Source organism: Protopterus annectens, chromosome 1.part1 (genome assembly GCF_019279795.1).
Source record: "Protopterus annectens isolate FY-2018-M chromosome 1.part1, PAN1.0, whole genome shotgun sequence".
NCBI lineage: Eukaryota > Metazoa > Chordata > Ceratodontiformes > Protopteridae > Protopterus > Protopterus annectens.
Window position 1 is genome coordinate 1,474,536,051 of NC_056726.1, and position 12,256 is coordinate 1,474,548,306.

Here is a 12,256-nt window from a genome sequence, read left to right on the forward strand (position 1 = left end):
TCCTCTACTTTTAAAATACTGTTAAACAAATGCTTCCAGATATTTATCACTGTATTCCCTTCCTAATTTCTAAACTTCTACAGGAATACCATCTGTTTCTGGAGACTTTCCCAGAAGATTGATCATACATCACTGTTTTTATCTCACCTCATATCTAAACTATTAGTTGTTAAGCCTCATCTACCTCTAACCTTGGCATACATAAGACTTCCATAAATACTTTCATTTGGACTCTTTCTTAAATTCCACATTTCTCTGCTTATCCAGTTTTTCATAACATTTCCAGGATATCTCTAAAACCTCTACAGGATGACTGATTATTTTCTCATTATAGGATGCCTGCGTTTGGTGACAACCCTTTCAACGTTCTGTTGCCTAAGTCATTGTGCTAAAAGTTTTTGTGCTCTGCAATTGTTATGAAAAATAGTTGCTTAACTGCAAACATTCTAAACCCATGCATGTTATCCAGATTCTCTTTTACTTTCTCTTTAGCATGCTACATTTGCTCCGCATCTTGTTATGTGAGATTCCCCTTATTCTCCAATACTTTTACCTTTGTCAGTATCTCTATGTAAATTCTATTACATTTTAACTATATTTCTTTCTCTTTTATTTCTGTCTTCCCTAATAACTCTTGAATAAGTTCCACTACCCATTCCTTAAATTCATCTATTTTTAACAGGTAGGCTGAAAGTGCCAGTGTTTTATTTTTAATTTATTACCCTGCGCTTTTATCTTACTTTGTATTGGTGAATGATCAAAACAGTTATCCGATGTGTGTCTAAGCCTTCAATTAAATGCACATGTTCCCGTGAAATATAATTTCTATCTAGTCTAGACAAGTTATTGTACCTTGGGGAATAATATGTAAATTCTGTCTGAATTCCTACTACTGAATTCACATTTTCCATACCAAATACTTTCATAATTTCTTTTCATAAATGTACCCTGTATTTTTATATTTTCCCCTTCTAGGTCCCATGATACATCCTCACTACTGCAAATCAAATTCCAGTCCCTAGCTATAAGTAGTATTCCCTGCTAAAAGCTGATTATTTCTCCCAAATTTTTCTTAAGCTCCATAATAGCAGTTTTTGGTGGAATATAAATACATGCCAGTGCAATCTTCCTTCCTTGCCAGCAGCCCCTTGATACCATAAATCTACCATTTGTGTATTCTTTCCTCATCTGTCACTATTGGAGCCCCTCTAACAATTAGTATAATTACTCCTCTTTTCATCTGTTCCTGATATTTTGATGAATATCAATTCTGAAAACCTCTCTTTGTCAAATGTGCTTGTTCATTTCTTTCTAAATGTGTCTCCTGCAACATTATCATTTGCACTATACATTTTTTGATATAATTCATTGCTCTTTCCTTTTTTTGTTTATACATGTAAGGACATTCAAGTTCTACGATAATATGGATAGCATAGCCATCATGATAAAAAGCTTTTGTTCCCACCTATTATACATGACAGTTTTTTTTGAATGTGTGTTTTTCAGCTTTTGTGTTACATGTACATACACATTTGGCAGGCTGATCCTTTCTACATTGTTTCTTTTCATCTCCATTTGAAACTATTTCTGTTTGTCAAAACTTTTTGTTTTAATAAAATCCCTCAAACAAAAAACTAAATACAAAACACCCCATCCCTATTAACTTAGAACAAACACACAAAACTATGTACACCTTCAAAGCATGAAGTTTAACTCTTCAGAGGGGAACAACTGCCCCAAACTGATAGCTGCACCTACAGGCATTATCTAACCTAAAATTAAGGTTATCATGCTAAAGTGCAAGCTACAGCATGTGCTCCCATTTTGATTGCTGTATGTTCTTTTTTTAATCTCTCTTCCCCACCCCAGACATGAAAATGAGCTTGTATGATTTCAGAAAACATTAACTTTTAGGTGTAAGAAAAAGTGCACTGGCTATCTTTAAGTATTAAGGCTGCTAGGGAGGTTGCTACATCTTATTCACTTCCCATAATTTCAAACTTATTTTTTTCACTGAACTGCTTGCAATTTTATCTTTACATTTTTCATTTCCCTCAAAAAAGAATACTCAGAATTCTGATACTTAACTGTTTGCATCAGCAGACAGCTTGTCTCCATGGAAGCCTACTCAGCAACGAGTCTTTGCAAATTTCACTCAGCAAAGAATGTGCAGCTGCCCTCAAATGCAGGCATCTCGAATCTGCTGAATATTTGCCAGTGGAAAACAAACAAGTTAATATCTTTGTAGTTGTAAGAAGCCGAGCATTTGCATGGCTTTCACCATTTATCTTATTTTTAAAGCATATATGCTTACAAAAATACGTTTATAGCTTAAGCCAAAGGTAGTAATCTAGACATTCACTGTTGTAAAATAAAAAAAGAAAACATCCTAATTCTACATATAATATAATCAGTGTACTTTTCCACCCAACCTCCACTCCAGCAGCCCAACAGCACAGCCTTTGCACATTTACATTACTTTTGTCTAGCCTTTTTCTCTTGTTATACTGTAAAACCTGTATTGCTTACAACTAAAAAAGTACTTGTTTACTTTACTATCTTTAACAGATACAACAGTCTCTTAAAAGACTCCCCATATTTAAAATATTCATAAAAACAGACTACACAAAACTGTTTTACTGTATATAACATGCAGTTTATATCATGAAATGTTTTATATAAATACTAATAAGGACAAAAATTGTTTTGCTTACAGCCAATTTTCCTCATTTTAGTGCCCTTCTAAACATTAATGATATAAAATGGGGTATATTCTTTACAGTCCACCCACAAGTTTAACAAAGTCAACAAAAGTACAGTGTTTTTCAGCCACTTTTTTTCTTTTTTTTTTTGCAAAATCATGTTTCACAAATTTGCAAAATTATGTTTCACAAATGTGATGAGATGCTTTATAGTCTTCCTTTTAGTCACTAATTTTCAGACTGGCTGGTCTTCCTCCTGTTCATCTCTATCTCCCAAAACATGACTTTGGTTCAAGTCCAAGGTACTTCCAATCATCTCCTGTGCTTTTTTTTCTGTCTCTTAAGCATTTTCCTTTGAAGACTGGAAAAGGTGTCCCTGCCAAAGTCTCTCTATGAGCCTTACCATGAGAAGAATGAAAATCAGTGTTCCCTTCTGCTTGCTGACTCAGTTTTTGTTGGATAACCCTTTTTATTTCCTCCTTAGTCTATTCTGTATCAAAAATTGAGTTTTATCCTCCAGGGGAAAAAAATGAAGACAGCTGGGTAGAGCAACGTGAATCTCACACATGCCTCTTGACATTCCCTGATTGCTGGGATAAATTTGTTTCTCTTTTCCCCAGTGTACAGTGAATAATCATTTTCTTCAAACACTCTGCTGTCTCCAATTTTTAATACTTTGCCCTTCTGCTACAGTTTTGTCAGGATCAACACTTTCTGCTGGTATGATTGCATCTTTACTAATGTAGGTCTTGGTTGTTTTCTCATGGACAGGTTTGAAGCATACACTCGATGTACCCTTTCAGTTAACAAATTCTGCTATGGAATATCAGTTTAGTTGCTTATTTGTGCTTTCATAAAAGTAATACTGTCTGTTCCTTCCAGTTTCTGTGGGACAACAGAAAATCTCAGGTTTTCTTTGTGCACTCTGTCTTCTAATTCTACTATTTTTAAAACAGTTCTTCTTGAGAAACCTCATATTCAGCCAGCTTTTTCTTCATGTCATCCTTGATTTTTGCAGTTTGATTAGTTCATCTGAATGGCTAGTTAAAGCTTGATTTTTTCCAGCCTTTTGTTGTTTGAATTTTTATATTCCTTCAGTGTTTCATTAATTTTCATCACCTCTGAGTACATTTAATATTTTTTCTCTAAATTACTGGAAGCCATCTCCTGAATCAAAGCTGAAGCTTGAACTGCGTTTTGCTGAACAGCTGCAGAATCCTTCCCAGACAGTGCTCGTTACCTTTTTTGGTTAATTTTCTTTTAGGTTTTCCAAATGTCTTCTTTGCTGGCATCCAGGAAGTATATTTCTTAACCAGTAACTGAATTTTACCAATAAAACATGGCACTCGTTTTTTTAATTTCTGTTTTCACACTGGGAGAGCTGAAGTTATACTGTTGATCAGTATGCAGCCATCTTGGAAGTCCTTTACATGTTAAGTGTTGATCCCCTGGGGCCCAGGTTATGGCCGAAAAGGGTTGAATGACCAGCCCAATGGTTATGAAATGAAAAATAAATAAAATAAGACAACCCCATTTCACCTGTCTAGGTGGATGGTGTTTAAGATCAAGAAATGTCTGTCTTGTTTGAATAAGGTAACAGATTCAATAAAGATAATTGTTATTTATTTGTTTGTTTATTTATTTATTTCATTTTATTCATGTTTGATCTAGCTTACACCACCAAGCATAAATGCTTTTTTACTTCAGTGACCCAAAGGCAGTGTTTCAATTAAACACAGTGCTATGCTTATCAAAGCAAACAACGTGATGAAGTAGGACATTCAAACACAATACTCCACAGGAAAAAATGCGTTAGCAGCTCATCATTGACTCCCTAAACTCATACTGACAGAATCGAGTCAAAGAGTTTTTGAGTTTGTCTTGTCAAGCTTGAGTCATGAATTTATCACAATAGTGGAATTCTGAATTGGATGGAGGCCTTGTTTCAATGTCTGTCTCAAGGAGTACCAGTTTACCATCCTTTAGAACAGCTTTATCTCTTACACCTTATGTAAGGTATAGCATCTGAGCTTGTATTTTATGAATGCAGTAGTGAGTCGATTACTTCTGGGAAGAGAAAGGAAGAAGTTTTTGATACCTCTCACACACTTATAATTGTTTTTACTGGCTAATGCTCATAAACTTAGTGTAGTTCCATAATTTCTGAACCCATGCCAGCTGATCCTCAAGCTTTCCCTTGATTAGACATGAAGGGGGAAGAGGGCATCATCCAAGCAACCCCATGGTGCTTTGTGCTCTTTCCCTGTAATGAACTTTTTATTTTCATTTTTTGGCCTAACCCCCACCCCCTAGTGGTTACATGAAACCTAGCATCATCACAAGAGTTGCCTAAGCCCCCTTCCCCATGCATGCATATTTCCTCACATGTACCAACAGAGTCTACTGTCACCAGATTTGGTGGCTTCACCCTCATCTTCTCAGAACTGGCTACCCACATCATGATGGGCCTCACCTCCATAGGTGAAATCTTCTCATCATACTAGCAATAAGAGCTGGGCAAGAACATCTCTGCTGACCATCATAAGCATGTCCTGTCCTCCCTGCCTGAGCCATAAGGTGTCCCATCCTCCCTGCCTGAGCCATAAGCATGCCCTGTCCTCCCTGCCTGAGCAATAAGCATGTCCTGTCCTCCCTGACTGAGCCATAAGCATGCCCTGTCCTCTCTGCCTGAGCCACAAACATGCCCTGTCCTCCCTGCCTGAGCCATAAGCATGCCCTGTCCTCCCTGCCTGAGCCATAAGCATGCCTCGTCCTCCCTGCCTGAGCCATAAGCATGCCCTGTCCTCCCTGCCTGAGCCATAAGCATGCCTCATCCTCCCTGCCTGAGCCATAAGCATGCCCTGTCTTCCCTTCCTGAGCCATAAGCATGCCTCATCCTCCCTGCCTGAGCCATAAGCATGCCCTGTCCTCCCTGCCTGAGCCATAAAGTGCCTGAACATTAGTTGAATGCGGGAGTATGGATTACAAATAGTTCTGTTATGGCAACTAAGGATATGTGAGAAGAGGCTAAACAAAAGATAATACAAAAAATGAGAAATTGGAAATTCTGTTTTATGGATAAGGATAGCAAAATAAAAGTAGTGAAAATGTTTTTAGTCCCTTTAGTTTTATACACAGGTCAGGCATATTTTATCAACCAGAGGAGAAGTTGTGGATAACAATTAATAAAGAGCTGAAGGATTTTATATGGGAGGGGAAGAGTCAAGTGGAATAAGTTGATCCATCCAATACAACAAGGTGGTTGAAGATTACCTGATTTGAAGGGGTACTTCACAGCTACACAGTTAAGGCTCCAATACATCACACAAGCAGACTTCAACTCAACTGCCCCATAACTTTCTCCAGTCCATGTTTAGATCCAGTGATTTGACTGAAGCCCGTTGCGTGCATACTCATTTTATAATACCAAAGGCCCTACCATTAATGCATAGCATTTCCTTCCCTTTCACAGCTACAAGTTTTGTAACTTTTCTTTTACATTGCTAAACAGCATAAACCAACAGCATAAAATAAGGTAAACAAAAAATTAAAAAGAAAACCATACCAGATGTCTCTTGGACAGCAAACCAGGTTTAATATTTAAAAACAATTGAGTTTAAGCACATTCATTCCCTTCAGTTCAAACAGAATGAAAGTGCTTAAACTTGATTGTTTCTAAACATTAAACCTGTTTTTTTTTTGCAGTCCAAGTGGCATCTGGTACGGCATTCTTTTTATTTTTTAGATTGTTGACATTTTTTCACCTACAGCTTTTGTTATACGTTATAAACTACCATTTTAATGAAAAGTACTTTCTTATATTTATTCATTTCTGCCACTGGGGGAAGTTTGGCCAGGGCATAAGGGAACTTCCCCTGCTCTTTTCAATAGGTGCCATGGGACCTTTTGCATCCATCTGAGCTACCACCAACTACATAGGGCCTTGATTTAACATTTCATCTGAAGGACAGCGCATTCAAGAGTGCATTACTCCGCAGTGCTATACTGCACTGTCAGCAGTTCAGTCACTTAAAGTGGGAAAAGAACCCATAACCTTCTGGCCATCCAGCACCAATGGTGAGTGTGCTACCTGTGGTGCCACTGACACTGTATTTTCCCTTACATGTACTAATCCCCATCTATTTATTATGAGCAGTAGTCATGAAACATTTTTCTTTGTTTTGAGTCCATGACTTGCACCTGAACCATTAGTCTGGTTAACGTAATGTACAATGGAAACATATATGGCTATTTATATGTCATATTAATGGGAAAGTCACAGTACATATTTTAAATCAGTTGTCAAAATCTTTTGTTCCCAAACTTTTTAAATGAAAAGCTGGAAGAGCACTTTTGCCTGCTTCTGCATCTTTGTTCTTGTCACTGGGGATTTACTGTTAGGCATTTGTTATTGCTGCACCCCTGACCATCTGATCACACTTAACCTCCTGCTTGTTTATTTTACTGATGTGGTAATATTTTTCTAAATGCCTAAATGTGTAAATATATGTCAGACATAAAGCTCTATTTGTAGATAAAGTTTGTACTTGTATTAAGAGACTAATGGCTGCAAAAAGATATGCCCTCTGTGAACAGCACTGAATAGTGAAGGGAACACGTTTTCTCTTACTGTAACTGAATTTTAATCATCTTTTCATGTCTCCAGGCCAAACCTAATCCCATCCAACCTCCTCATTTAACTGACAGCCTCTCTTCCCTGCCTTCTTCCTTCCCTCGTCCCTCCCCATCCTTCCTTTATTTTTATATCCGTTTCCTTTTCTTTTACATTTGCTGTGTATTTTAATGTTATGCCACTAGATGGTGCCATGTATACAGACTACGTATATACTTACTGCTGCAGTGTGTGCACTGTACCTAGCTTATTCCACATGGAACCTGCCCCTTTTCTTGCTTGTGTACTGAGTTGCTTACAGTGTTTCTGTTACTTGTCATTGAGTCTGGATTACTTGTTAAAGATTTTGAATCATTTAAGGAATTAATATTTTCCTCCGTGATAGTTTCCTTTCTTTCTTATCCTTCTCTCCCTTTATTTTTTTGAGCAGTTCCTAACTTTTCTTTTCTATTTTCCCTCATTCTTTCATTCCTTTATCCCTTCTTCAAGTGTCCTTACCTTATAAAATATTTTAAACACAAAAGCAAAACAGAAGGCTTTACTATTGTTTTGTCTTTTAGACTGATGGCATCTTCAGGCACAATCACCCTAAAATGCAAGGACTTCAAGATTCTACAGCTGGACATCACTGGTATGGAAGAGTGTTTGAACATAGCCAGCTCCATTGAGGTGAGGTCATACTTTGAGTAAGGCTTGCATGACGGCTCTTTTGACATTAGACTATATTACTAGCTTACGTAACTTAGTTAACTCCAGTAAAATAAAAGTATAATTACCAGATGAGCTCATTCTGCATGGCATAGCCAGTTCCACTGAGAGGAGATCATTCTACAAGATAGCATCTGCTTCATGACAGTAAGATTAAAATGCATAGCACAGACATTTCCCACAGTGTGCAGCCTTTTTACTGAATGGGCTCCCATGGTTAGTTAGACCAACTAACATATGTCAGGATGATGTCAAATTAATTAAACATCTCACAAGTTACACTGTAGCTGAAGAAGGTTAAACATATTAGTGTGGGTAATGGTGAGTTTTTTGCATTCCTGGTATAGTTTAGTCACAAGAACAAAATCCAAGTGACCAAATGCACAAACCAGGCATAAATAAAGTAGCATATCTCATACTGAAATGTATTTTATGTAGTTTATGTCTGCATGGTGTTAAACACCATACACTGGTAATAGTTTTTTTGTTGCATTGAAAAGTAGTACAGATAGTCTTGTAGCGCATAAATCATTCTGTGCATGTTTCCATCATTAATTTTTGCACATCCACTGATGCAAAACAAAACTATTATTTCTGGTGCTACTTGTGGCAATAAATTTACTTCTGTACATGATTTCACTGCACACATTAGATCACTGTAAAATATTTTAACTTTGTGAGCATGTATGTTATACAGTCATTTCAAAATAAAGTAATGGAGCACTGCATATTTCATTAATATTTAAGACTTATGGTAACATATTTTTCCATTTCTTTTTGACTAACAAATGAGATATACTTCTGTGTTTCATTTAACTTTTAAGAAGTATTGGGCAACAGAAATTTGTTTTATGCTGTCACATGTAATTGTTTTATTTTAAAACCTTTTGTGAAAATGCCATCAATATTTATATTGTAAATCTGTTTCTTCACTAAGGTTAAACAAAGACATGCTCATCTTTTCTGCTTTATTCATATCTTGTCATTAAGGTATAAGTGGATTGTTTAACTATATTTTAAAAACACAGAGCTTAAAATCAAACCTGATGTCCTGATGTAAAATATCCTAAATAACTTCCAAACCAAAGGATAAAAAGGTCATACAGGCAAAGCATTCAGTAATAACTGCAAAAAAGACCCTGTCAGTCTAAAGGCTTCATTGTGTAATACCTTAAACACCCAGTGTTGGAGACTCATGGGATATATGCCAATGTCCCCTTAAGGACCCACCAGTGCTTCAGGTGCATGGCTTCTGAATGCCCCTGCTGTAGATCGATGGATGTGTATATACCTTTAAGAAGCTATCCAAGGGCTTGCACAAGTGTATAAATACTGAGTGCATGTGAGCCCAATTGCCATTTTGTAGTAAGCTGTTGAGATGTAAGCATGCATGTATGTATGTATGTATGTATGTATGTATGTATGTATGTAAGGTCTGTCTGTCACCTAGTTCATTTGTATTTTATGATGCTACTATCCATCCTTATGTGTTTATATGTAGTAAGGCATCTAAATGAAATACCCTGCCTGCTTGCCTTGTATGTTAGAGAGAGACGAAAGACATGGTGCAATAAGCGGCATGTCTAAAGGGCATGAAGTTAGAGGTGGCATGGTTAAAATGACTTAAGGCACTTGCTTGGAACTGGTGGAATATAAATCAGTGAATCATCCCTAAAATGTGCACACTTCACAAAACAGGTCAGAAATGAATTTCAGATATTAACACTTGATCATTACTATTTATTTTTAGTAAAATATGAAATGAGGCATTTTTGCATAAACCGATAGCTACAATATTGATAAAAATATTCATATTACTACAGAATGGGAAAAGGATGCTAATAATGAAGCTGCCAGGTAACAGGAAAAGTGGAAGGCCTAAGATAAGGTTTATGGATGTGGTGAGAGAGGACATGCAGGCGGTTGGTGTGACAGAGCAACATGCAGAGGACAGGAAGAAATGGAAACAGGTGATCTGCTGTGGCGACCCCTAATGGGAGCAGCCGAAAGAAGAAGAAGAAGAAGATTTGAATTACTACAGAAAATGTTTGAAATAAAGTCCAAATTGCATAAATCAAACAAGGGGAAAAAACTGCATTTTCACAAACATGTATTTTTCGCATTAAGCAGAGATATCCGAGTTAATCAGAAATACATAAAGTACTTCCATGTTTGTGCAGTGTTACAGTAAAGTTATTTCGCAAAAGTCAGCCATTACAGGGCATGTTTCACAGAATACAGCCATTACAGAGCATATTTTGAAGAATTTATTTATTTATTTATTTATTTATTTATTTATTTATTTATTTAACATTTATTTACCAGGATTGTCCGAATGGACACCAGGTGTCCTTTTTCAGCAGAGTCCTGGGGAGAAAAGCTCCACAGATTAAATAACAATAGTTAAAAAGGTTTGACAATGCTAACAATAATTAAAGAAATAACAATAGTTTAGAGAGTTTGAGAAGTTATCAGAAGATTCAAAGTAAAAAAAGTTAACAAGGTTTAACACTGCATAACAATACCTTTAAGAATTAACAATATTAAAAGAGTTTGACAAGTTGTTAGAAAATTGTTCTCAAAAACATAGTAGTTAAGCATTCGTATAGTATATACAATCAATGTAATAGAGAGACTGTAATTATATTGTGTTCTATCTGCTTAGGGGTGTAGTATAAGACAGTGGAAATGTGACTAGTAAAGGGGTCTAGGGTAGTAGGCTGCATCTGAATGCTATTACAAGCTCACAGAACAGTTTGCTCGTACATAATTACAAGGACCATATTTTCAGTATGTTTGTGTATACCTTGTGGGCATGGCTGATGGATTTCAAAAACCCAGTGTATGTGCGTTTAACAGTAATATTACATAGAACTAGAGAGTGTTTTCATACAGGCTGCATTTCTGATAAAGATAATTGTACAAAGGCATTTATTCTACTTAATTTAGCTGGGTCAGAAGCTATAGAAAGGGAACATTCATTTGTGTATGCACCTGCTATCTATACTGGAGAAGGGGAAAACCATCATACTGATGTACAGGCTGAGTCAAGGGAGGACCCAGGGTGCTTAAAATATAAATTTAGAGAACTGTATAACCCCCAGACAAATGTTACAATGGGAAGCCATTTATTTTACACAAGGGATCAAAAGCCTGGTGAAACTTTTGCAGCATATATAACAGCCTTGTTTCTCAAAGCTAAAATGTGCAGATTAGATTATTTAAGAGATGAGTTTATAAAGGACAGACTTGTATGTGGTATTAAAGATGATCCTTTGAGAAAGATTTTTTCATGATGGTGACTTAACCTTGAATAAGGCCATTGAGATTTGTCAGATATAAGAACTCACAGAAAAGCACACAAATATGCTTACAAATGAGAACAACTCTAGAAGGAACAGTGACAAATCTCATGTTGATAGTATGCAGACGTAGTTAAACAAAACAGGCCCAAGCACATGGCAGCAACTGTAGCCCCTGCAGCACTCACTGGTAAACCCCAGAACATTCTAGCAAATTCCAGAAGTCACACAGTCTCAGTGTAGCATAAGAATGAGTCAGCAAACTCAAAGCATGGGCCGCAATCCAGTTTCATTGCCAACTGTCATAATTGTGGTGAAAGTCATGAATCTAAAAGGGAAAAATGTTTAACTTTTGGTCAGCAATGCCACAAATACAATAAATGGAATAATTTCGGAAGGTTTTGTAAATCAAAAGGCCCACATCCCTTTATTAAAAGGGAACATTTTAAGAAATGAGTTGATCAATTAGAGAGCTGCAACCCTACTCTTTATGTTGATGATGTGTCAGTGCTTCATGATACAGTTAATTCAGAAGATTTAAGGACAAAGAATGAAGCATTTTGTACTGTTCGGATAAATGGAAAATCCACAGAGCTCAAAGTTGATACAGGTTCTAAGTGCAATGTTATGTCAGCAGAAACATTAGCGAGACTGTGTCATGGTGAAAGGCTTGATTTGGCAAGATGTGCGAAGCTTGTTGCTTATGGATGTGAAGAAATTCAGATCTAAGGCTCAGTAGTGCTTTTATGTTACCCTGCTAGAAGAATCAATGACGTATTATTTTATGTGAACAAGAGGCAAATCCAGTCATTATTAGGGCTCACAGAAAGTTTGAAAATGGGACTGCTTTCATTTAATAAAGAAGTCCATCATGTTAGTTTAAAAGACCATTACTCTAATTTCACCCAGTA

At 36.5% G+C, this 12,256-nt stretch overlaps 1 protein-coding gene across 5 annotated transcripts in view; it reads left to right on the plus strand.

The window, feature by feature from the left end:
- The window catches only part of LOC122810968 (myotubularin-related protein 9-like), a 557,891-nt gene that overhangs the window by 98,113 nt on the left and 447,522 nt on the right, over nt 1–12,256 (plus strand). For all 5 annotated transcript variants that reach the window (XM_044082497.1, XM_044082502.1, XM_044082503.1 and 2 more), the window contains one exon: nt 7,896–8,004. In XM_044082497.1, coding sequence (XP_043938432.1) covers nt 7,896–8,004 — 109 coding nt within the window. The remainder of the gene's footprint in view (nt 1–7,895; nt 8,005–12,256) is intronic.